Here is a 26,594-nt window from a genome sequence, read left to right on the forward strand (position 1 = left end):
ACAAAACATCTGCGGAGGGCCGCAGGTTGGGGATTCCTGCTCTAGACTAGTTTTTGATCATAGGTACCATTGTCCTGGGCAACCAATAGCAACAAGCAGCAGCAAACATCCACTGCCCTGCCCACTATTAAGACAATGGCTTGGATCCTAAGGTGAGTTGTTAAGAAAGTTCACAGATTTCCTGTCTCCTGCTCTCCCCTGCACCCCATCCCACATTGCTCAGGAGTTGCCCTCACAACCCTGATAAGGCTTTTTTTTATGGCCACAGGTGGCTGCAGTGGAAGCAAGGAGATGAAATTTTTTCCTTCTGTGATTTTCATTAACTTTGGATCCAAGGCAATAGCATTTGAAGCAACAAGTAATGCTTGCAACTGGGGTGTTGGCAGCACAGCAGTGGTGATACAGCTTTCAATCTTAGCAGAAGTAGTAATGAGAGTGGCTCAGGACCAGTCTGGAACAGACTCAACCTGCTCTTTGCCGATAACTAAACTGAACAGGAGAAGTCTTATCGGTTTACAGTTCAATCCATACCACCCTAACATGAATCATACTCTTCCCATAGCTGCCAAGTTTTCCTTTTTCTCACGAGGAAGCCTATTCAGCATAAGGGAATTTCCCTTAAAAAAAGGGATAACTTGGCAGCTATGACTCTCCCCCCCCCAAAAAAAGTGCTGCATTCTCACTACAGTGGGAATTAGTTCAAATTGTATCCAAAAGAATGTAATTTTGCATACTGCCGTAGAATTACTTGTCATTCATTTCTGCCCTGTGATCAGTTGCAGGGAAACTTTGTCTGCATTGTATACCGGTGTAAGATTCCTATGATGCTTTTTCAACTTTATTTCCATTATAATTTATCAACACATACAGAGCATGCCAAGCTATAACTGCTTTTCTTTTCAGAAGTTTGCAGGACAGAGTTGGCTTATACAAGAGTCTGTCTGTCTGTCTGTCTGTCTGTCTGTCTGTCTGTCTGTCTGTCTGTCTGTCTGTCTGTCTGTCTGTCTCTTACATGGTTTTGAACTCCTCTGTGTTCTATGAACCTGTTGTGGGGGGAAAGCCTGTTGAACAACATGCTGAAAATAGTGTTAGCTGACCAGAATCCCTCTGCATTCCCCCTTAATAGAAATGCTCAGCCAGATTCCATCTATCTGGTATCTGCAGTGGTGGGAAGATTTTTTAAAAAATGCATTTCTTCAGCTTTTTTATATAAGTGTTTAGTGCCTTGATGAGACAGCAGTCACTCAAAAGGGAAGACTTTCCTCACCACTTTGACTCGAGTCATCCTGTGGGAAAGGAAGCTAACTTATTCTAAACTGTAGGTGACCCTTGCCTTTTTTTGTGAGCAATGAAGACATAATGGGGGCCCAGGGAAGGTTTAGCGGAACCCCCACAGCCATCTGCGCACTTCATTGGCAGAAGTGGCTTTCACTTGAACTTGCATTTGACAAGTGTGTTCTGTCTTTCTCATTCAGAAGGGTCCTTCAAAGCCAGCTAATTGAAATGCTTGCACCCCTCTGTTCCTTTTCCTTGTGTCATCCCCCCACCCCGATTTGCTTAAATTGCAGGGCACTAGTATTCATGGTTAATGAGCAAAAAAAGCCCATGCAGTTCTAGAGCTACATTTCTTTTAAAAAGCAAAACTGTATAGGAGAGTTTCTGAGTTCTGTCCCGCAACCCCCACCCCCTCATACCAGCGTCTGAGAATCTAGTTTAGTCTAATAAAGAAGCTGAACGCACACACACCCTTCCCAAGTTTCTGTTGCACACTTGTTAAAAATTCTTTTTGTCTTCCTAGCCCTGGACTTTATGAAATGAAACACAAATCAGGCCCCTGGAATAAAAGGTTGCATGTATGCCTTGTGGCATTTTGAATGAAACTATTCACTGCCTGAATAACTATAAATAGAAAGCCAGGAGCTGTCTATTTCTCAACTTGGGGCTCCCTGTAAAGGAGCACCCTTCCCAGTAAAAGGTGACTTTTGAAAGAAAACTTTGTTCTTTCCTTGTGGGAATTGAATTGCTCAGGAATTCTTCTTCGTGCACTTCTGGTTAGAAGGCATTAATCTCCAATTTATTTTTAACAACAGCATTCTCTGTGTAATAAATGTGTATTCTTGGACCTGTAGCCAGATATGCCATCTCATCTGTGGAGTTCCATGTAAAATTCTGAATACAGAACAAACAGTTCTCTTTGCATTTTGCTGCAGAAAGCTTTCTATTGGCTCTCTTCCAGCTGTCGGCTCCTTTTTATCTTGTATTCATTTTTTAGTAAGAAGGCTAAATTAGTGGTGCACAGGGTTTTTTCAGGTTTTGAGAGACAGAACAAGAATCGTGATTGATTTTATTATTATTATTACTATAAAAGATTTTATTCTCCCAATGGACTTCTGAAGTTGCCGACATAAGAACCCCAATAGCTTACTGTTGCAGTTCTTCAGGCAATTTGTTTGGTTGATTTGGCCGATATGAATGCTCAGAAATCCCCTGTGTTGTGCACTTATGCAAATGCAGTGTCAGACTACTTTCTCCTCCCCTTTTAGGTTTTTCTAAAGAAACCAGGAGATGCGGGGAGAGGAGTTGCTCATTGACTGGTATAGTTCTACTGGCTTTGATGGGGCTACAAGCATGAAAGTAGTGAAAGTGGTCAATAAATCATCCGCCTGAGCAGGCAATTTAAAAAACTGTCTTACACCACAATTGTTTGAGTTGTGAGAAGGGGAATTCACACCTAAGTTGGAAGCTTTCTGCAAAATTAACATGAAATTTGAATCACCTCCCTGTTAAGTCATTTTGTTTTCGCTTCTACATATCTTTTCATTTCTTTCTGTGATTGGATATGCAAAGTACTGAGGATAGATTTGCATCCTGGTCTTGGTTTTTAGTTAAGAGGCATTTCTTATTATGAAAGCTTACAACTTAAACCTATTGAAAACTACCTATTATAGTTAAACTTCAGCTTTATTTTTGAATAAAAAGCAACAGGAAACAATTCTTTGAGGCCTATCATAATTTTGTATACTGAATTAATCTAGAACTGGGAAATGGCCATACTTCAGCTTGCATGAGGAAATGACGGGAAATAGTTAAACTTAAAGATGATTGATTACGCATGTGGCTGAATTGTAAGAAACCTCTAGGTGGCTTAAGTTGTTTTTAACACACACACACCCCAGTTGAACATTGGCATAGGCAAACAATATAATGCCCCATGTCTTTCCACTTAATATTGGTTGCCTCTTGGCTTTTATGATTGCAGTCGTTTGTATGTCTGCATGCTGATTTCATTGTAATGCTCCATATGTTTTGCTTGTCACCTTTTATTGTAAGACTTCCTTCACCTAAGGTGGCCCCCTGCTGCCCTTTTGCATGGCAGCTCCTATAGGTAGCCCTGCTGCCTTTTCCCTTTCTAACTTTCCCTTGGGAGCCTGTTGCGAACTATTGAAGACGTTGAATCCATTGTCAGTTTTCATCTTGCTTTGTCTCTGCGGACTTTGTTCATCATTTACTACAATTTTACAAGGGTTTTTGAAAATGTCGTCTATCATCCATTCATAGATGTAAATTTTCCATTCAGTTGTTTCTGTTTACAGTGGCTAGATTCCTCCCCCCTTTGTAATGGCCATTTGCCTTTTTAAATCTCTTCTGGAGAGTTTAATTTCCGTATAATACAACATCATAACATGGTTGCTTAAATGTTGATTGAGGTCCTACGTATAACAAGAAATTTTTCTATAGCTGAAATTTCTGAACTTTTAAAATATGCTACCATTGATTGGTTGTTATCTAATGCTAGCGTCTGCAAATATATATATTAAATGTATATAACTGGTTTAAGCACGTTTAGTTATTGACAAATAGTTTCAGCATGTTAGAGGATTATACAACTGTGTTGCTGCTTGGATTTTGAACTGACCTTGTAGCTGTTGACTGGCCTTGTTTCCTAATTGCATCAAATTGTAATATTTTAGAGGATGACGGACTATGAGTTTAGCTGCAATGATACACACATCCTGTTTAAATCCCATTGAAAATCAATGGGTTTTAATCGGACTAAATGCATGCAAGATTACAGCCAGTGTCACTACTGCTACTGTTAGAATAGTTCCCATTACCAAGTCCTCTAGTAATTGTCTGTCACTTGGTGAAAACCAAAGATGGTGATTTACAAAGGAAGTATAGCTGCATAAGAACTGGCATGCAAATTTTCTTACCCCAAGTCCGCCTAAGTACTCATTATTTCATTTCAGCACTAATCACTATCCTTGGATCTAATTCTCACTGCTTTGGTCTCTTGTTCAGCCTTCCAGTATATTGCTGTTTAGGACTATGGTTTGCATTTTGAAGTTCAAGCATTTAATTGCTATTGTGAAGTCATTATGCTAACACGCAAATTCCTTGTGCTAACACGCAAATTTCCATGCTGAATTCTTGACACTCATAAATATATTAGTGAAATGCTGTAAGATAAAAATATATTGCATGTGTTTTAATCTCTTCCAAAAGTGTTATAGCCCCTACACTATTGGCACCACTTTGAAACAAAATGATGTTGTCACCTATTATGGCCAACTAAAGACTCCTCTTTTTTTTAAAAAAAAAAAATCCTGCTATTGCTCAATACATTCTCCTTTCAGTGTGAGACTTTTTATTACTTGGTGCCATGTGCAACCTAATTGCTTTCCATATTGCCGTATTGGAGAAAGATTCCCAGCTAACTACTGTAAATGTGAACATGCATCAGACTTAACTCTTCCTGTGGGAGTTATCTAGGATAAGATTTATTTCTAGTAGCTTTACTTACTGCTGCTATAGTAAGATGTGGGCTAGAAAGAAGGCTGGAGAAATGGATTTGACCAAAGCTTAACTGCCAGTGGTCTTCCACTGTAGCTGCAACAAGGCCAGATATTATGAATCTTGTTAAAACATAACAAGGCTATGGATGTCCCGGTCTCCCAACAGTCATTTGGGTCAGCTTTCCTGTGGTGGTTCATCTCTCACCCTTCAATATACTGTATATATTTTTTTTTATTGCATTTAACTTGATAAGCTAGGGGTGGCCCAAATTACTCCCATCAAAATGAATGTAGAAAGTGAAACAACCAATAGCTTAACTGGGGTCCATTCTATCCACAGCAACTTCTGAAAATAGGGTGTGTAAAACCTTAGAATTTACATGTACCACAAAGTACATGTTTTATGTGGTCAATACTACTTCAAGAGCCCTGGAGTAGGGCCTCCCCTATTTTTGTAACATAAAAACAAAACTGCGTTGCTGAGTGTACAGTAAAAAAAAAATCATTGACCAGAAACTTCAGGGGTCTGTTGGATCCCAGGGGTATTTTTTCTGCTTCATCTTGGCCTCCCAAAAAAAGAGCGCTTCACAAATATTTAAGCAGTTGGAAATGGAAGCTTGGGGGGGTGTTGGGTTAGCATAGAGGCACTCCAAAGTTTGGTTGGAGGCTGCATGTAATGGCCTTTGAGGAGGAGGAGGAAGCAGCCTGCAGAAAACAAGCAACTCCTTTTTGTAGGTGCATCTTGAGCTCACAATCTTTCAGGCACATTTCCTTGTTTTCGTCACTGTGTTGGGATCTTAAGATACCAATAATTGATTTGTAGGTGTGAGTGGGGTTAAGCAAAGGCACAATTGTCTCCTCCAACTTATCTCATGGGTGGGGTGGAAGCCGGGTCCTGTTACTCCTGCGTCATATTGTGTGCCGTGCATTTTAATTATTAACTTTATAATAAGGGAGGGGTTTCACAAATGAGGTTGGGGTGAGGGAGGGATGAATGTTCCAAGTGTGCAAAATCAAAAGTTTTACCAAAATGTTAACAACAACAACAGCCATAGTAACAAGGAACACATGACTGGAGAGAGCTTTTCTACCCTTGCTGGTATATGCAAACCTAGTAACCCTTCATGCTTTTGACTATTGTAGTGTAATTTGATTTTTCATAGCCTTGTTCACCATCTGAACGGTATGGAAGATGGTGTGAGAGAGCCAATATTGGCTATACTCAGAGTAGACCCTTTGAAATCAATGGAATTAAGACCATTGATTCAATGTGTCTACTCTCAGTAGGATATAGTTTGATATCACCCAGTGTTCAGATTAAGGCACAATCTAATGTATTCAATTGTGGGGGGGGGGGTAGCAAAGTGGCAGAGCAATTTCAATATAAGGCATCTCCACATATATTTTTTTTAAAAACTGTTATTATAAAAGCATCAGGTAAGCTGATGGTGGGAAAAACCTCTGCCTGAGACCCTGGAAAGCTACTGTCAGCCAGAGTAGACTGTGTTGGGCAAGAACATCAAATAGCCTGGCCTGGCTAAGGCAGCTTTCCCCCTCTTTGGGCCTCAGACTGAATGGAGGCAAGCAGCTTGCCACTTACTCCCCTTTCAGCCTAACTGCCAGGCGCCAGATGTGTGCATGTCCCTGTGTGCCGCTCTCCGCTGCCAGCATTTTGCTAGCAGCAGGAGGGCATGTGCACATGTGGCATCCTCTTCGCTTGCTTGCTCCAAACCAAACTGGATTGGCTGGTGGTGGTAGCAAGAAGTTCCTCTTCTCGATTCCTGCTTGGCTTTATGCCCAGCTGTTAAAAGTTCAGGTTCCTTTTCCTTATTTCTGTCTGTTCACCTGAACGGCTGCTGCTGGTAAATAACACTGCTCAGCATGGTGCTGCCTCTGCCATTACCATCTATTACCTTAATCTTTTAAGAACACATTTCCCCCAGGCTTTTGTTAAAGCTAAACCCTGTCTTCTGTATGTTATAATTATTTGTATTGATGTTATGTATATTGATGTAACCTTTGTGTTTTTAAATTTGCTGCATACCACAGAGATAAATAAATGGATGATGATGATGATATCCTGTCCCTCCTTCGTTCCTCTCCCCCAGCCGCCGACAGGAAGGAGACATCCCGGGGTCCCCCGGAGCCGAAGTGCAGCGGTGTGGGGGTGTTTTGCCGCCTGCCTTCCCCAAGCCAAGGGGAAGGCAGGCGGCAAAAAGCCCTGGCAATTTTTCACTGCACGCTGGACTTTGCAGTCGGAGGTTCGTTTTTCTATGGCCATGCTTCGCAAGACGAAGCGGCGGCCATAGAAAACCTCGTTGTCTTGCGAGGCAACCTCTGATCGCAAAATCCATTCGTCTAGCGAAAAATTCGTCTTGCAGGGCATTCGTTAAGCGAGGCACCACTGTATATGTGTGCATGTATTAGCTGTATGACTTTTGCATGCTGTCAGTCTGTCATATATTTAGACCTGCTGCTGCCTGTCCTGAAGGTACCGTATACTGGAACAGGATTGAACAATTCTGTGAATATAAAGAACAGAAGACTTGTGTAGAATTCAATAATAACTAGAATCAGAATGAAGAGACACTTCTTTTATTCAGGATTAACTTAGTCTAGTTTGTGCATTTAGAAATCATAAGAAACTCCCAAATGACATTTATTTCATAGAATTATAGAATTGTAGAGTTGAAAGGGACCCCAATGTTCATCTAGCCCAAACCCTGCAATTATTTATTTATTTGTATCATTATTTAATTATATTTGTTAGTGGCTTTCCTCACAAAAGTGACCCAAAGCAACTTAAATTTAATTAAAAGACATGCAACCTATAAAAACCTAAAAAGACATACTTAGAGAAATTCTTTATTAACTTAATCTCCCATAGATCACTTAGGCATTCATATCCACATTGGTTATTCCTGTAGAGTGTTTTAATGTAACTCATAGGTGAACAAGAAGTTCTGAAGAAGTGTGCATGCACACGAAAGCTCATACCAAAATAAAAACTTAGTTGGTCTTTAAGGTGCTACTGAAGGAATTTTTTTATTTTACTTCGATCCAGACCAACACGGCTACCTACCTGTAATCATAGGTGAACAGTACAAGCCACACAGATTTCTACTTTTTGTATATAAAACAAACATTGTACTTGAATGAAGACTTCCAGTTGATACAAAACAAAAGTACATATGTTTCTACTATGATAATAAACATTAATTTTTAAAATATGTTTTAGGGTTTTCCTTGAGAAATCTAATTGACCCCACCTCCTACAATCCTGCTTTGTTGTTTTAGGGCAGGCATCCCCAAACTCAACCCTTAGATGTTTTGGGACTACAACTCCCATCATCCCTAGCTAACAGAACCAGTGGTCAGGGATGATGGGAATTGTAGTCCCAAAACATCTGGAGGGCTGAGTTTGGGGGTGCCTGTTTTAGGGAATGCTCATATATTATTGTTTTTTAACTATCCAGCAACAACTGCCTTTTCTGCTGTTGCTTGACTTCTCCCAGCTATTAACCCTGCAGGTTACAGGCCCCATTGTAAAAAGCAGCTGCACCTGGAAGCTGATTGCAAATGGGTTGGGTAGGTACGGCCAAGAGTAACTATTACTACCACTCCAATTTCTTACTCACCCTTCACTATAAGGTTCCACAGCACATTCTGGCAATTAAAAAAATACAATATTAAAACACGTTTAAAACAAATTACACTCACACTAATAGTATGGGTCCTGAAATACCTATCAGGTATCAAAGGGAAAGAGGAGTGGTTGGTTTCAGCATACAGAACACTTGTATAGAATTCAAATAATAACTGGAATTTGAATTCAGGGATGTTTCTTTTATTGAGGATTAACTTGGTCCAGTTCATACGGCGGTGGCAGCGGCAGCGGCAGTGGCAGCAGCAGCATCTCTTAGTATCAGTAGTGGTATATTTGGCCAGTCAGTTCCATATAATTTCTCTCTTATAGCTCAGAGCTAGAGCCCCTGATGTGCACGTAGAAGGTCCAGGTTCAATTCCTGTTATCTCCTGGTGGTTCTGGGAGAGATTTCTGCCTGAAACCCTGGAGTGTTGATGATGCTGGGCCAGGCAGACGAATGGTCTGTCACGGTATAAAGTGGCTTCCTATAATTATCTGAATGTTTCCCATCACAGTTATGATTCACAACAGAGAGCTTTATTTGTACTATTTTAAGGTTCTTTCTGATGTGTGTACCTTTGTCCGATTAACTAGTTCCAAATAAGTCTTGGACACAGAATTATTATTATTATTACATTCACTTTCTATAACAAACAAAAACAACCCCCCCCCCCAGTTTAAAAGGCCATAGCTTGTCTAATTAACCAAAGGCCTGGTAAAAGAGGAATGTTTTTGCCTGGCATGTAAAGATATGTAAGAAAGATGCCAGGAGAGCATTCCACAAGCAGGGAGCCACCACAGAAAAGGCCCGTTCTCGTGTTGCCACCCTCTGGATCTCTTGTGGAGGGGGCACACAAAGAAGGGCCTCAGATTATCATTGCAGGGCCTGGGTTGGTTCAGTCCTTGAGATATGCTTTCCTAACTACAGAATAGGTATAGGAAGACTGGCTTGCTTGGATAGATGAGTTGGAATGAGATGGAAAGAGGACTAAGGCTTGAATGATTAAGCTGCATGAGCATTTAATTTTTTTTCCATTATAAGGGAAATACATTGCTTTGGAAATACCTTTAAAGCAATGGGTTCAATTTTACAACTGGCAAGTGTACTTTTGGTTGCAGAAGACATTCCTGCTGTAGCTTACTGCACTGCCCATAAGTTGTTCCTAAAGCCCAAGGGAGCCTCAAAACAATATTTGATCTGGTGAATTGCCCCCTTGTGTAAGCAGATGTATATTTTCTTTCTTGGAAAGGGCGCCATTAGAGCCAAGCTCATTTTAAAAAAACAAAATTAAATCTTCTCTTGAATGGATACACAAACATATGTGTATATCTACAGGTGTGATCTTACAATATTCATTACATAGGTTAAAACACAAATGGATGCTTCCATATTTATGAGCCTCGAGTTTAAATGAGGCCATTACTTAATATCTCTCGAAATTTTTGGCAAACAGAATTGTACATGTGTAGCTATCGGCAATGAAAGTCCCTGATGCGTATTAATTCAAGGTGGGGAGAGTAACATGCATTGATCTTTAATTAGTCAACGGAGCACAGTTTGCAGAAGCTTGTTAGGTATTAATAGACGCTTGTGTTGCCTGGGGGTAGGGGGAAAGAATGGGATGCATAATTGAGCCTATCTCTAATCATTCCTTATGTCATAAAATTCCAGCCAGACACAATCAGTGTGCCTTGCTTTGGTTTTGTCAGTGGGAGCCTTAGAGAGTGTTTGCGTGTAAAAGCCGCTTTTAACTTGCTATGCTCTTGTTTTGTAATGCAGGGGAAACACTACTTAGGGACAGGTATTTGCTTTCTAAAAACGTTATCATCCTTATTGATTAGACAGTGAAGGAAGGCAACTACCAGAGAAGGGTGTTGGTATACATCTGTTAAGTTACAGTTGTCTCGGACATGACATAACAGCTACTAATCCATGCTACCTATTGTCTTGCCTGATGCTTGGCTTTGGGTGTTTATTAAAACATAAAGCCATATGTGTTTGGTAGACTTCCATATTTCATGTTGAATTTACACTCTGGGTTCCCTACCCTCCAGAACGTGTAAAAGAAATTGGTATAGGCTGGACACCCGAAAAGGCTGTTTAAGGAGCAAAGAAAGATATACAATGATTGGTGCAGTGGAAGATCTGAAATTATAGAGTTTAAATGAACCGTGTCTGGATTGAGGCTATGATCCAGTTCAGGTAAAAATAGAGGCTATTGTCCCCCTTTTTGAAGAAGAAGAAGAAGAAGAAGAAGAAGAAGAAGAAGAAGAAGAAGAAGAAGAAGAAGAAGAAGAAGAAGAAAGCACACACCTACTTTAGTCGGGATTGCTCTCCCAGTGTTCATAAGCATGACACTGCATGCCTTCTAAAAATGGAAAGGATGCAAGAGTAAGTTGCACACACACACACACCGAAAAAGCCCAAAGCTCACTCTTGATTTAACCTGAAGTAGAATCACAGGGATGATGTGATGTCTCAACATGCCCTTGGTTTGTATTGAAAAGCCATATTTTGAATGCAACGTGTCACAACTTCAGTCAAATAGCTCATTGTAGCATAGAAGCTTCCATTATCTTTCCCTTTTACCGGGCAGCTGTTCTCTTTTTTCTAATCACATTTGGCTTCATTAAAATGTTTTGCATGGCTTTAGCATGGATCAGACTAATGACACCTAGGAGGGAGCAAAAGGAATCCTGAGAAGCAGAAAGGCTGACCTGCATCAAACCCAAAGGTGCATGTGAAAATGATGACCCATTAATAGTGTAGACTAGGACATGACTTTTGAAATAAACAGGTAGAAGATGTCCAAAACATTGCCTATTGTCCATAAGTTTATTTGTCTTTATTTGCTAGCTAGACTGAGGCAAGCATATTTATTGGTCCTTTATTGGAATAGATATTGAATCACTTTGTTTATATTTTTGCAAAATTACTTTGCAACCTGCCATATTGGACTTCAGAAATACACAGCAAACCCAGCCCAGAGAAATACCTGGTTGATGGATGTTGTTTCTCTCTCTTCCCTCCCCCACCCCATTTTTTTCATTCGTCTTTCCCTCAAACTTTCTCCTTAGAGGACCATTGGGGCTCTTTGAATAAGCAAATTGATATGCTGTTAAATGGATAGACATAACTTTTACCAAATTATAAAGGAGAAAAAGCAGCATATATGAATCATTGTTAGTCATATGAAACTTCTCTTGCTTTTTTTAAAAAAACAAACCTGAGTTGCTCTATCATTTATCTTACAACTTTGGGGGGCTGACTCATATTTGTGAACACAGTGGTTCAACAGAACTGGGATTTATGGTGATTGCAGGTCTAGGCAAACAACTCAAGTTTCCGATTGTGTCACAAGAACATATACAGTTACTAATCTGCAGTGCTACCAAGTGGGTGAGCAAATGTAGCATCTTTAGAGGCAGAAATTCTGCATGTGTATGGATAGACATGGTGCACAATGCACTTTTATATTCCTTCTTTGGGAATGACTTTTTTCTAAGTGTAAATTGGAATCTCAGCCAACAATCAAACAGAACAAGACTAAGCAATGAAGAAATGGAATGTATTTCAGCCTTGGTGCGAAGTCAGAATCACATTCGTTTGTAAAATAAAACGTGTGAATAAGCTGTGGACATTTGATTCATTATAACTTTCCAGGATTGTTCCTTTCTATTGAGCAGCTCTCCCCTTTCAGTTTTTGCTGGGAAGTCCATTGAGCCTTTAGAGGGAATAATTGTCTTTAGGTTGTGATCTTTCATGGGTTGTGCTTTTTTTTTAAAAAAAAAAAAAGCTGTTTGCTAGACAAAAAGATAATACATAACTTGTGTAGCCAATCCTAAGACTACATCATGCTTGCAAGCGTGACCCTTGGGTGATGCAGAGAAAAGCTAAGCCACACATCACTGAACATGCTGTAGATATTAAAATAGTTTGACAGAGGGAAAACCTCTATTATAAATTGGGGTTTGATTTGGAGAAGTCTCCGGTGTTGGATCTGATTTGGAATATCTGAGAAGCCAGTCCTAAAAGAATTGCAGCTTAGTTTAAGGGTGTGTTTTAAGTTGCAGCAGACTAAGTGCGCCTCACTTGTCAAAAATTTTAGTGAAGCTTTCTGTGTTGTTAAAGGTTTCCCTTCAACTAATTATCTCATGCAAAAGGAAGTGTGCGTAGTAGATATTTGTTATGGTTATGCTTGCGGCTTATTAGCATAATTACACAGAAACACGGATTGAAGTTTCTTGTTTTATAACAATGTTGTGGTTCACAGTTGCCATCACAGCTGGTGAATTATCTGTTCACAATGCATTCCATATGTGCTGGAGACCACATTGAGTAGGAATTTACAGGGCACAAGAGAGGAGTGTAAATAGTGGGGGTAGATATGCTACTCTCTCCCCACCCCCCTCCATCCTGAGAATCCATGTATGAAAGGCTTGATAGAACAATGGGGGTCATACTTTGTGTTTGAACTACAAATGAACATTCAAAAGCAATTTAATTTTGGCCAAGGGGCCTGAGCATTGGCAGGAGCAGTTGGCTGAACTGCAGATAAATATCAAACTTTCTTATAGAGTGCCTATAAGGTATGAGTATGTCCATAAGAACTCTGCTTCTGATACTTCCTAGATAGTGCAGCAGGGAGGCTGTAAGAAGCCTGGACTTGTTCAGGTTCACAGCCCACTTGTGGAGGATGTGCTGTGGCATTTTATAAGCACCTGGTTTGTGTGGCGTTTGAAAACCTGGCAGTTTTGCAGATTTACATTCAATAAGTTTACTTCCCCAAAAGATACTCCAGACTAGCTGTCTACAGCTGAGGTTCAGCATTATTTAATCCACAGATATAATTGGAGGATGAAAAATATAACACTCCACCTCATTTGGTGGGACCAGCCTTCCTCAACCTAGTGCCCTCCAGGTGTTTGAGAGCACAGCTCTTATTTGCTTTAGCCAGCAAGAGCGAAGGGAGCGAAGTATCTGAAGGGCACCAGTTTGGGGAAGGCTGCTATAAATCAGTGTGACCTTGCAGCAAATGAATGTGCCACTGCAATTGATGGAACTTATTTGAGTAAATTTGATAAGGTTCAAATTGCAAGATTCTATTTTACGGGCAACTTAAAAGTCGAAAGTGTGTTAAGACAGTAGATTGCACTTTCATAAAGTGTTGTAATTCAAGTCTGAACTAACTTCTTGATTTCAGGGCAATTTTTGCAATGTGGATTACATTAGGATCATATGCTTGAATACAGTAAGCGTAAAAACAATAGGTTTGGGATGTAAATTAACACCACCATTCAAAATAAGATTTTATCCACATGTCACAGAAAGAGATTTGATAATATGGCTAGAAAAATGCAAAACCTGCAAATGCTAGTTACCTGTATATACAGGTAAATCAAATTCAGTTTTATTCCAGGCAGGATCTGAAGAGTTGTTCATGTTGTTCACACACAACACTAAGCCAAACTATGGCTTAAAGTAAACGAGTAAATGTGCTGGTAGACAGAAAAGCGTGGATAATTTGCTCCCTCCCTGCTCTTGCTGCCATGCTACTGGAAGCTAAACCATGGCTTACCTTATTGTTGCATGTGAACCAGAACTCATGGTTTGCCTCACACAAACCATAAGCTGTAACCAAAGTTTGTTCTTGGCCTATTGCTTGTAGGTGACAAACCATGAGCCCAAGTTTTCACATAATGCTAAGCCAAACCATGGTTTGGATCCTGGTAGCATAGCAGGATGCCGGGGGTGGGGTGGGTGGGAGAGGGCAAGCAGTGTTAATTATCTAACTGCACCAGCATGCTCATTCATTAATGCCTTGTGTTACATACAGACGAAGCCACAGAAGTATCTCTGGCTGCCACGCTCAGTGACGGGTAGTTTACAAGGTTTACAATATAAAAACACAATGCAGTGATGCCTCGCAAGACAAAATTAATTTGTTCCGCGAGTCGCTTTGTCTTGCGATAATTTCGTCTTGCGAAGCGCGATTTGCTACGGCAAAACAGAAAACAAAAACAAAAAACTGCAAAAAGAAAAATCGTCTTGCGAAGCACGGCCATAGAAAACTTTGTCTCACGAGTCACCAAAAACATAGCAAAACGCTTTTGTCTTGCGAGTTTTCCGTTGCGCGAGGCATTCGTCTTGCGAGGTACCACTGTAATACAAAACATAGTAACAAACTATAGCACCTCCCCTCAGTTCTCATCACTAGCTGTAAATTGCTGGATATAAACAATTATTATGCAGGAATTTTGTTTAGGCATAGATGTACATAGTGATTGATTTTGAAACATGAGGCATAATGCTTCAATAGTAAACATGAACCAAAGAATGCTAAGATTCAAGAGGAGTTTTGCATAGCTTAAGAACTTCCAGGTAATTGGTTCCAAGTGTGGCCTGAAGGCACATGAGACCGCCACCTTGCTGAAGTTGAGCAGGTCAGTGCCTGGAAGGGGAACCACCTGGAAGCCACATGCATATCACCTTGGATTGCATGATTGAAGAAATGTAGAAAATGTAAGAAAACAAATAAATAAAAGGCCTGGTTTAGAGATGACACTAAATCATGGTTTGTTTAGCTTGACTGTGGTTCATCAGAACCTGACTCACTAGGCTCACTAACTGGCGGATCATAAATGATGGTTTGAAGCTGGCTTGTGAATCTCTGCTTATACGGTACTGTTGCTTTTTGTTACACCAAAATCTGATACCCTTTTTTAAAAAAACAACAACTCCTAGTTGAGTTTCATCACTGCCCACCTGTCTACAGGGACACAATGTAAAAGCAGTTCAAAAACAAAACTGCTCATGCAGCTAAAAGGCTGCCTTGTGACTTCTCATATGTTTCTGTCTCTTGTCACTGTGCCTGGCAACAGGCTCCTTTCCTTGCTCACCCCTCCACTGACAAGGTCTTCCTCTCCAGCCCAGCTGCCTAGAGCTCCAGCAGCGTTGCAAGAGGGAAACTGTCAAAGAGACAATGTGCTGTTTTACCCATTATCTCACAAGGGATATGTTAAAAGCTCTGCCAACAGTTATACAGATGCAGTCACAGAGTTTGACCTAAAGGCCTCTGTCAGCCATTCTCACTTGCTTCTGCTGACACCTGTTTGTTCTGCCGCTTGCTCACCAGTTAAGTTTTTGCAATGAAAACTACATGCATGCTTTGGGAAAACAGAAAGGCAGTTCCCTTCTTGACCTATTTGAATGGTTCCAAGAGGAATTTGACTGATTGCCACTAAAAGCTCGAAAGCTGGACTAGATAGACCTTGGTCTGATTCCACAAGGCAATTCTTGTTAAGGACTGATCAAACAATTATTGTAGTTGGACTGTTTTATATATTCTCATGCTTTTGCAGGTAATAAACATGGATGGAACCATGAGAAAAACTCTCATAGAAGATAAACTTCCACATATATTTGGATTTACTTTGCTGGGTGACTACATCTACTGGACAGACTGGCAGAGGCGGAGCATTGAAAGAGTTCACAAAATAAGGGCAAGCAGGGACATAATCATTGATCAGTTGCCAGACCTGATGGGCCTTAAAGCGGCACGTGTCACTAAAGCTGTTGGTAAGTGAAGACAATGTACAGTTGATTTGTACTGGGTTCCATAATAATCACTTTTGCAGTAAAAGTAATAGCCAATTTCTTGTACTGGCAGAATAAGCCACTTTTTTAAAAGAATACTTAATGTGTTAAGTAGCAAGACAAACTTGCATTGGTCAAATCCTGTGAGTTATTGTCTGACGGACAAGGGGATCTTGGAGAAGTCTCCTCTTTGTCCCAAAAGCTGTCAGATTTATGCGAGTCCTGCCTAACCCATTCCCTGCAGTGAGTTTGGGGATAAAGTGTGGGAGTGAGTACGCTTCTGGTCCCCATCAGTTTTGAGCCCGTTGCAGGGACTTTCACTTGGATGATGGGAAGCAAGTAAACATCACCCCAATATGTTTCCTTGGCTGCCCAACAGCTTTCACTTGTGTGCTCTTTCCAAGCTGCCGGGGATTTTCTTGATGGCAAAGGGGAAAATGCGTGCATTATCATACCATTGGACCATGGCAGATTGAGGGCCTGGGAAGAGAGAACTGCTAATTCATTTTTGCTCCCTATATAATTTTTTGTAGCTGATATTGGGAGTTTCGAGCATTGATGGGCTCCCTTCAACCCTGCTCAACCCCACTTTTCAAACCTTATTGTCCCATCCTCTATATTAAGTCAGTTATGCATAGATGATTGTGAAGGGAAGGAAGCTTCTTGCCCAGCCCATGACCAAAAAGATTGTGTGGGCTGATCTTGGGGAAGTTTAATAAATTCCCCCCCACACACTTTTCCGTGTTTATATTTATGATGCAAAATAAGCAATTTGTCATGCATCATTGCAAATGAGAAACGAAGTGTGCTTTTTAGAGATGCACTGAATAGGCCACAAAGCATACCCACTTGTAATACCTTCCCATTTTAGGCGTAGTGGCAAAAGGCACACATCATTAGCAGCAGATTCTATTATGCTCTCTTGACCTATTTTTATGTCTAGAGGGGCTTTCAGTTTAATTATGATGTCTGAAAAGAGTGACCATTTGTTACCCTTCATGTCTGCAGATAGAAGGATCTATATTGCTCATATGTGAAAGCCAGCCTCCTGTCTTTGCTTATTAACTGAGTTCATGTTTCACCCTATTCTTGTACCTGTGAAGCTAGCATTTCCCCCCTTACTGGAGTCACTCTGCAGCTTCTTTATTCACTTTGTTATCCCCTCCACAAAGCCTAAGCCAAGCACTTACCCGGCTTCCTGTGTTGACATTTCCTTACAGGTTAGGGGTGGGGAACTGGATTTGGCCACTGGGTTGGATCCAGAGCTGGCCCATCCTCCATTTTTGACAGCTTGGCAGAGAATACAGTGTAGTCATTTGCTGGCTGTAGGAAAGACAATTTCCAAGCCTGGCCTAGCGATAATGCAACTTAACACTCTTGTCTCCAGGGTGTTCTGGATTTTCCAGTTGACCTGGAATCTGTTGCACATCAAAAAGTTTTGGTGTATGCAACTCAGCAATAATAATAATTTTGATACTAAATATAACAGTGGGCTGCTGGGGAAGGTGTATGAGGGATCTGTTTTGCCATAGTAGTAAAATACCTTTAGTGGTGAGGGCTGCATGGAAACTGGAGCACATTTGCCATCTGTATTGGAAGCTGAAATTGGTCAAACAGAGAATTGTAGAGTTGGAGGGGACCAGGAATATTTTGCCCACACCCTGAGATTAAGAGTCTCATGCTCTTCCAACCGAGCTATCCTAGGAATGATGTCGGGCATTTCACTGACCTTTCTGTATACAGTCATATGGTTGCATCATGTCAGGGTAGACATGAAGTCACTTCAGAATAACATAGTAAGCATTTATATTGGGGGGAGGGGTGTATTTTTATAGCCAGAAGTGCTATACATACATGACTGTAGTGATCCATACACCAGCCCTGTAATGTAGGTTAGTACTGTTCCAATATTGAGAGTGGAGACTTGCCTAAAGCCACCTAGTTATTAAGGTGGACATTTTAACTAGCTCTCTAATAGGAATGAATAAAAAAGTGGGGGACAATCTTTTAAGCAGCTTTCTTCAGACAGACTCCTTCTAAGAAAACAAGTCCATTGGGTTGACATAGGGTCTGTTTTGAGGTCATTTTGGGCACATGAGGCAGTTTTCAACTAACTGGGCTAGTGCAAGTATTGGCAGCAGCCCAGGAGGATTTCATCCCTCTGCTCTCCCCATGTCATGCCCATATCTGCTTTAGAGGGTTTGGGGACACTCCCCAAGAATAGATTTAGGGGGGCACATGGGGTAGAGGATGGGGAGAATATACTGTTGCACAAGGAGAAACTCTTGAGATTTCCCCCATCTCTTTCTCTATAGCCATGGGGTACATGACATTCTATCTCAGCCAAGTTTTCTTCTTCAAAGAACTGCTTTCCTTTCCAGGAACAAATCCATGTGCCGAGAACAATGGAGGCTGCAGCCACCTGTGTTTCTTCACACCTCAGGAGTGCAGATGTGCCTGTCCCATTGGATTGGAGCTGCTCAATGACATGAAGACCTGCATCATTCCAGAAGCCTTTCTTGTTTTCACCAGCAGAGCAGCCATTCATAGGATTTCTCTTGAAACAAACAATAACGACGTAGCCATTCCTCTTACTGGTGTCAAGGAAGCTTCTGCACTAGACTTTGATGTGTCTGACAACAGAATCTATTGGACAGATATTAGTTTGAAGGTACTCATGGCATCCAAATATAACAGATCATTTTGTATGCAGCTAGTTTCGGTACAGTTCCTCCACAACAGTAGTCTGACAATAAATAAATTTGTCCTGTAGGTCTTACAAAATATAACACTTGGGTGAATGTAATGAAAATAAATATTTTATTTTTTTAAGGACTCTAGTATGAGCGTAATAAATGTGTTTGATGTATATGTGGAAATCAGGAAGTGTAAATAGTTTGTAAATTGTGTTACAAGAACATGCAGATGAACATAAATATTGTTCTGAAAATGACTCTCAAGTAGTTGTGGGGTTGTTGCTTTTTGCTTTGGTGCCATGAATCTTTTTAATGCATATTTTTCCTTTCAGCAATAACTTGAGTAAGTGAGATATTACTTAATTTCATTTGGGTTCCTGAATGCCTGTAATATTTCAACAAAATTGTTTTGTAGACAATAAGCCGAGCTTTCATGAATGGGAGTGCAATTGAGCACGTGATTGAGTTTGGCTTGGATTACCCTGAAGGAATGGCTGTGGACTGGATGGGGAAGAACCTTTATTGGGCAGATACCGGGACCAATAGAATTGAAGTGGCGCGGTTGGATGGGCTGTACCGACAAGTTCTGGTGTGGAAGGATTTGGACAACCCAAGGTCTTTAGCTCTTGATCCATCTAAAGGGTAAGGAAGCTTTATCTCCCCCCCCCCCCCGGTGCAGAATAATAGTAATAGGCAATGCTATACTACACATGTTGAGGTTAGGGGCCAAAGCTAGTACACATGTCCTGTCAATTCAAATAATTTGTTATAATATGGCAACTATTAGGTTGTGGTTCCTGTGTGACTATTTTGAGTCTTTCAGACAAGCTGGTTTTATCAAGGAGTTGGAAATTGCTCGTTGAAATGGTCCTTAAAACATTATTCTTGATTTTTTTTCTTGGCTTGTGAATATGTTGTCCATTTGCCTTTCTGTTAAGTGTCTCACTGATATCTTAAGTCTCATACCACAATGGCTATACTTTCCCTCCATGGTTGGAAGCAGAATGCTTCTGTAAACCAGTTAGTGGAATCTCATTGGGGAGAGTGCTGTGATGTTTAGGTCCTGCTTGTCGGCTTCTCATGGGTATCTGGTTGGCAGCTGTGAAAATAGGATGCTGGAGTAGATGGGCCACTGGCTTGATCCATCAGACTCTTCTTAGCTTCTCATGTTCCTGTTTTTTTCTTTAGGCTTAAAGACATACGTATTTAAAATGAAAGGATGGATTTTCCATTCCAGCAGGTTGCACAAAATGGTTTTGACAGCTACACAGCCCCTGACCATCCATAGACTTCTCCCACAGCCTCCCATCTTCCTGCTCCAGAATAATTCCAGAGAGAATAATTTATGAAAAGAGTACTACTAAATGTAGAGTTGGTTTTCTTATGCAGACTGCTTTAATAGTTCTTATGGAAGTAAAAAGGATACAAAATGTTATCATATCATAAATAAACAGAAATTTGCTTTTAAGTTATGAAGGAAGACCTAAAGAATTGCAAGGAAAATCAATTTGGTTGGGTTGGGTTGACTTCTGCTTATATAGTCACAAGAATGCTGGTCCTATATGGCTCTAGACTCAAGGGTGTAAAATACACAAGGTGTTATCCAGTTGCTTCCAAACTCTCTGAGTTCTCTAGAAATCAAAAGGTTGAGTGCTCCTACACAAATGTTGGTTCTGTAAAATGTCGTTGGGAATATTGTGATAACCAGTGTCTATACTTAATGGTATTTCGTATACTCAAGCTGATAGGAATTTTCAAATTTCTGGAATACTCATTGAAACAGAATATGTATTGTCTAAATGTTCAGCATAGTTCAGTTAATATTGTTGCTCATTAGTTAATAAGCACCTAAAATCAGTTATTACAAAACTCATAATACATTGTGGTGTTGTTGTTTTTAAATGCCTGGAAGTAAACAAAGGCCTAAGTACATTGTCTTGATATGGCTTAAGCAGCTAATTATTGTTTGTTCTGATTTTTAATTGCAGGTACATGTATTGGACAGAGTGGGGTGGCAAACCAAAGATTGTTCGGGCATACATGGATGGAACAAACAGCATCACTCTTGTGGATAAAGTGGGCCGTGCCAACGATCTCACTATTGATTATGAAGATCAAAGACTCTATTGGACTGACCTTGACACAAGCATGATTGAATCTTCAAATATGCTTGGTAGTATGCCTCTACTTGGAAAATATAAGATGTGATGTACAGAAAAGTTTCTATATAAATTAGGTGGCAGAATTCTCTTAATCCAAGAATTACACAAATTCAGTCCAAGAGTTCCAGGCTTCAGCTTTAATTTTTATATGTGTCTTTGTTAGTTTTAATATCAACATTTAATGAGATATTCCTTTCAACAAACTGCTACATATAAAACATTCAAGAAAACATGCTACATATAAAAACTATTCTGATTTGCTAAACTGCAATGGCAATATAATTCACTTCCTTGTAAACGCTCTTATAAGCTTTATGTGAATTTATAAATTGGTGTAAAACTTAATTTGGAGGTATATATGAGCATATTTAAAATTCTTAAATATTCTTTGTATTTTAAAATATTTTTAAAAACCCACTAAAATATTTGAAAGCATTGGCCTGTGAAATTAAGGGAAAATCCTGTGCATTTCTGAAGCAACTGTAGCTTCAGTCAGCCAGATTTTATAGTTCTTAGCAGCTCTTCTTATCAGTTCTTACAATATAAATCATACAAAAACCAGGAGTATGTTAAACAATCAAAGAAGTAAAGGTAAAGGTAAAAGGTAAAGGGACCCCTGACCATTAGGTCCAGTCGTGACCAACTCTGGGGTTGCGGTGCTCATATCGCATTATTGGCCGAGGGAGCCGGCGTATAGCTTCCAGGTCATGTGGCCAGCATGACAAAGCCGCTTCCGGCGAACCAGAGCAGCACATGGAAACGCCGTTTACCTTCACGCTGTAGCGGTTCCTATTTATCTACTTGCATTTTGACGTGCTTTCGAACTGCTAGGTTGGCAGGAGCTCGGACCAAGCAACAGGAGCTCACCCCGTCACAGGGATTCTTTTATACATTCACCACCCATCCTCAGAATAGCATTTGCAGCAAAGTCTAGGCTGTAATCAGGTGCAGGGAGAGGGGTTTGCCTGAAAATAGGCTTTCCCATTAAGTGAAGCTGAGCTAGTAGATCCCAAATGGTGTGTGTGTGTGTGTGTGTGTGTGTGTGTGTGTGTGTGTGTGTGAGAGAGAGAGAGAGAGAGAGAGAGAGAGAGAGAGAGAGAGAGAGAGAGAGAGAGAGAGAGAGAGACCAAAGCACTCATTGGGAATGTTCAAGTATAAATACTGTACTTGAGTTCCAAACCAAGTTCAGTTCTTTTTTTCCAAAGTGCAATATTGTAATTTTTAAAATAAACCCAACAAGCAGTGCTGCTGTGCAGGTTTTCCTAGACTGGGGGATTGGGAATTGTAGAGCAGCCGTGGTGGGCAACCTGCCTTCATGGTAATTAAAAGGTGATCATTTAAAATCCTTATGTCATCCAAATTAGATATGGTGTGTTTTGAAAGCAAAAAAAAAAGTTTATCCCCCACAATTAATCTTTTATCATTTGGCTACCTAATTTTCATTTTTTTATGTTTATGTTTTTATGTTTATTAACAACATATGTTCATGTTTCCTCAGGACAAGAGAGGGAAATAATAGCTGATGATCTACCTCATCCCTTTGGCCTAACTCAGTACAGTGACTTCATCTACTGGACAGATTGGAACCTTCACAGCATAGAAAGAGCAGACAAGACAAATGGGAGGAACCGGACGCTAATCCAGGGACGTCTGGATTTTGTGATGGATATATTGGTTTTCCACTCATCGCGGCAAGATGGCTTCAATGATTGTGTACAAAACAATGGGCACTGTGGGCAGCTGTGCCTGGCTGTACCCAATGGCTATACTTGTGGCTGTGCATCTCACTACACTTTGGATCCCAACAGCCGGAACTGCAGTTGTATGTGTTTTACCTTTTTTTGTAGTTGTATAAATACTTGCAACTATTTTCTTGTAGTGAGCCCTTGGTTCACATACATGCCTTCATTTTATATGTTGGCTGTGTTCACACACACACGTGTGTGTATTTATTTAAGTGTTTCTGTACTACTTTTGGGATTGCCAAAGTAATTTTTCTCACCACCTTTTAATTAAAAAAAAACAACCCTTTTTGCAACACATGTAATGCTGAATGTGCACAAGTTAAATGCGCATAAGTTGCAGGCTTACTATATAACACACATGCATATTCTATAGAAATACATAATGTAAATGCACGTGGGAGAGAAAGAGTTGGAACTTTGGGAGGGATCCACAACTGATGCTGCCGGAAGCGTCTTGAGAACATCCCACCCTTGGAGCCTGTACTCTCTCCCCCTTTCTCTGTTCTAGCCCACCCACCCCACTAAAACAGTCTTGGCTCAAGTGCATGCAGGACAAAGCAAGAAAGTTGGAGTGAGGTAGAAGATCCTAAGAAAGAATTTGGAAAGGAAAAGCTACCGGTAGCTAGAGGAAGAAACCACTTATTTCCTGTTGTAGGGCAGGCTGGGCAGACTCATTAACTTCCTTCCAGCACCACAGAGCCTGCATGCCTGATCAGGGGTGGTTCTTAATCCTCCATCAATCATGAAGTGCTAATTCTTCCCCTTGAATTAGCACTAGTCCCAGCAGTCTCATGATGTTTCTCCTTCCCAAGTTGAATGATGGGTGGGTGGAGCAGCACAAAAGAAATTGGTAGCTTTAATTTGCCTTTACTCCAACCCATAAGTACTTGCATGCATTAACCAACTGGATGATTATGGCTGTTTGTGAGGTGGCGCTGTGGGTTAAACTACTGAGTCTAGGGCCTGCCGATCAGAAGGTCGGTGGTTCAAATCCCTGCGACGGGGTGAGCTCCCGTTGCTTGGTCCCAGCTCCTGCCAACCTAGCAGTTCGAAAGCACATCAAAGTGCAAGTAGATAAATAGGTACCACTACAGTGGGAAGGTAAACGGTGTTTCCGTGTGCTGCTCTGGTTCACCAGAAGCGGCTTAGTCATGCTGGGCACATGACCCGGAAGCTGTACACTGGCTCCCTCAACCAATAAAGTGAGATGAGCGCCACAACCCCAGAGTCATCCACGACTGGACCTAATGGTCAGGGGTCCCTTTAACTTTACCTTTATATGCATACTACCCCAATGTATGCTTGGTTAGGATGGCCTAGCAGTTTTTTCCCTCCTTATCCCCAAATTCAAAAAGTTTGTGAATGGTTGTTTCAAACTTTTCTATAGTCCTATCCACTTGAAGGACTATGCATTTGTTTTGTTTTGTTTGTTTGTGATAGAGAGTAGGTTGGTTGGTTCTCTGGGGTTTGGAGCTGATCTTTTTAAGACACTGAAACCAATTATATTGCAAAATAGTTCCCTGAAGCAGACTGTAAAGTCTTATGACTTAATCGCAGCTGTTGTGCGTTTCAGAGGTTTCCAGAAACATAACTTTGAGATTTGCAATAACTTCAGCTTTACCTTTTGGTGGAAATGCACTATAGTGTGAAATAAAACGTTTTGGGCGTTTTCCCCCCTCTGTGAGCAGTGGCATAATAAATAGTTAAGTTTCTAAAATACTGTAATCATATTGTTGAATCATTAGCTCTTCAGCTATACTGTTTGATAGTTATGTTCCAGTTGAAAATACGATTCTGAATTACTCTTTAACAGTCTTAAACTGTTAATTGTGCAAAGCTGGAACATTGCTTCTTTCTAATTTCTGATATTTTCACAAATGCAGTTCTTGAGCCTTCCTGTTTTTTCCACGATCCTGGTATTTATTTATAGATGATGATGTTGAATGTTCTCTTTTTTATTTTAGCACCTAGCAGCTTCTTGCTGTTTAGTCAGAAGACTGCAATAAGTCGGATGATACCAGATGATCAGCAGAGCCCAGACATCATCCTTCCTATCCATGGTCTAAGAAATGTCAAGGCTATTGATTATGATCCATTGGATAAATTTATCTATTGGGTAGATGGACGCCAGAATATTATTAAAAGAGCCAAAGATGATGGCACTCAGGTAAGTTTTAAAATATAATAATAACAACGGTAAATTTGTTGGTGTATGTTTTCGTAGAAATGTGTCGCAGATGAGACTTGTAATATGTTCTTGAGAATCCCCACCTTCTAAGAATAGGGCTCCTGTTTGGGGCTCAAAGCATTCTGGGAAAGGAATCTTGTAGTGTTTCTGAGGCCTTGAAGAAGTGGGAAGAACCACCCGGTCCTAGTACCACTCCCTTAGTTTATGATGTCAGGAGCTTGAGCAGGCCAGTTCCCGCCCTCCCCCTGTTCTCCATTTTACTTGTGGTGGCGGTGGTTGTTCTTCAGCTGACACCCTGACATTCTGTGGTCTGCTTTACACATCACACTTAGCCAAAAACAAGCCTTGGTTACAGCTTGTGGTTAGACTGGGGAGAGCTTAAGTGCGAGCCCAGGTTCGGATGGCTTCGCTTGGGTGCTGCAGCATAAGGGACCACAGAAGAGCAAAGCGGCTGTAAGCTTCTCTCCAGGAGTCCACATGCTTTCTCGGTCCTGCTAAGCCATAGTTTGGCTTAGCATGACATGCAAACCAGACCTGTGTCTCACCTGCTATCAGCTTTAGACTTAATTGATAGACTCACACAGCCTGTCTGATTTTCTAGTTATTTAGACCCTTTCTCCCTTTCTTCTTCTGCTTAGCTGCCACCAAATGTCTGGAAGTCTAGAGGATCCTGTAAGGTAGTGATGGCCAAACTTGGCCCCCCAGCTGTTTTGGGACTACAACTCCCACCATCCCTAGCTAACAGGACCAGTGGTCAGGGATGATGGGAATTGTAGTCCCAAAACAGCTGGAGGGCCAAGTCTGGCCATCACTGCTGTAGGTTGATGCTGGTCTGCGACCGTATTAATAAATTCATTGTGTGTCATCACTGCTGTAAGGCCTTTTAAAAATGTCATTAACTCCCCTAGAGAGTCCCTCAATCATGTTGAAATAGCTGCCATATGTTTTTGGTGGCTCTGTTTCAATTCCAAACTGATGAGCACACAATATTACGTTTTGAGTTCTATGTATATCATTTAGAACTTTTATCATTCATAAATGTCAATCTTGGGCCTGATTCAGACTTGCTGACAAATCATGGATTATCATTATGAGTATAGACATCATCCCCCTTCCCCATTCAACCACCCACCTCTTGCTTTACATGTTACAGGAGATGAGAAGTTTGCGATAAGATTCAGTTTTCCACTTTGTCTAAATACAGGAAACCATGGTTTGTATAACCAGGACAGTTTTCTGTATTTGATGAAATACAAAACTATGAATAAAAGCTTCTCTACTTCTACCGTACAAATGATGCAGGGGGAAAGTTGAAGGACAATGCTTGTTCGTCCTTGTTCTCCAAACATCTTTAGACTGTCTGCCTGTGCTTCTGTGTTAGCTATTGTCACACAAACAAGGGTTTGTACCACCAACAACTAAAGTGAAGCAAGTGGGGCGGGGGAAAGCTTTTGTAGTGTTTTTTAAAAAACAAACAAACAAAAACAAACACTTCCACACTATTTCTAAATATCCAGCTGTTTGTATAACCTGTTGTATAAGCTGTTGCCTCAGATCTTAGGATGCACAAGAAAACTATGAGGCTTCTATCTCTCTTTCTGCCCCAACCTTGCTTGTATGCTGCACCAGCTCCACACTGCAAAGGAGCTTCTGTGAGGCTTCAAATCTTTTGAAAGGCAGGACCCTCGTTAGCCTTAACTATAATTTAATATTGGTGCTAATATAATGCAATAAACATGGTTAAGGTAGACAGGGGGAGTTTTT

The 26,594-nt window shown here is 40.7% G+C and overlaps 1 protein-coding gene and 1 long non-coding RNA gene across 5 annotated transcripts in view; both read left to right on the plus strand.

Annotated features, from left to right (window-relative positions):
• Nucleotides 1-26,594, plus strand: part of LRP5 (LDL receptor related protein 5) — a 188,315-nt gene that overhangs the window by 142,071 nt on the left and 19,650 nt on the right. For all 4 annotated transcript variants that reach the window (XM_035130338.2, XM_035130349.2, XM_060276620.1 and 1 more), the window contains 6 exons: nt 15,805-16,021; nt 18,421-18,710; nt 19,151-19,377; nt 20,724-20,908; nt 22,396-22,719; nt 24,607-24,809. In XM_035130338.2, coding sequence (XP_034986229.2) covers nt 15,805-16,021; nt 18,421-18,710; nt 19,151-19,377; nt 20,724-20,908; nt 22,396-22,719; nt 24,607-24,809 — 1,446 coding nt within the window. The remainder of the gene's footprint in view (nt 1-15,804; nt 16,022-18,420; nt 18,711-19,150; nt 19,378-20,723; nt 20,909-22,395; nt 22,720-24,606; nt 24,810-26,594) is intronic.
• Nucleotides 1,543-12,222, plus strand: LOC132592422 (uncharacterized). The gene is made up of 2 exons (XR_009557860.1): nt 1,543-7,745; nt 7,891-12,222. It is a non-coding gene; the product is annotated as an uncharacterized LOC132592422 (long non-coding RNA).

Source organism: Zootoca vivipara, chromosome 1 (assembly GCF_963506605.1).
Source record: "Zootoca vivipara chromosome 1, rZooViv1.1, whole genome shotgun sequence".
Classification (NCBI taxonomy): domain Eukaryota; kingdom Metazoa; phylum Chordata; class Lepidosauria; order Squamata; family Lacertidae; genus Zootoca; species Zootoca vivipara.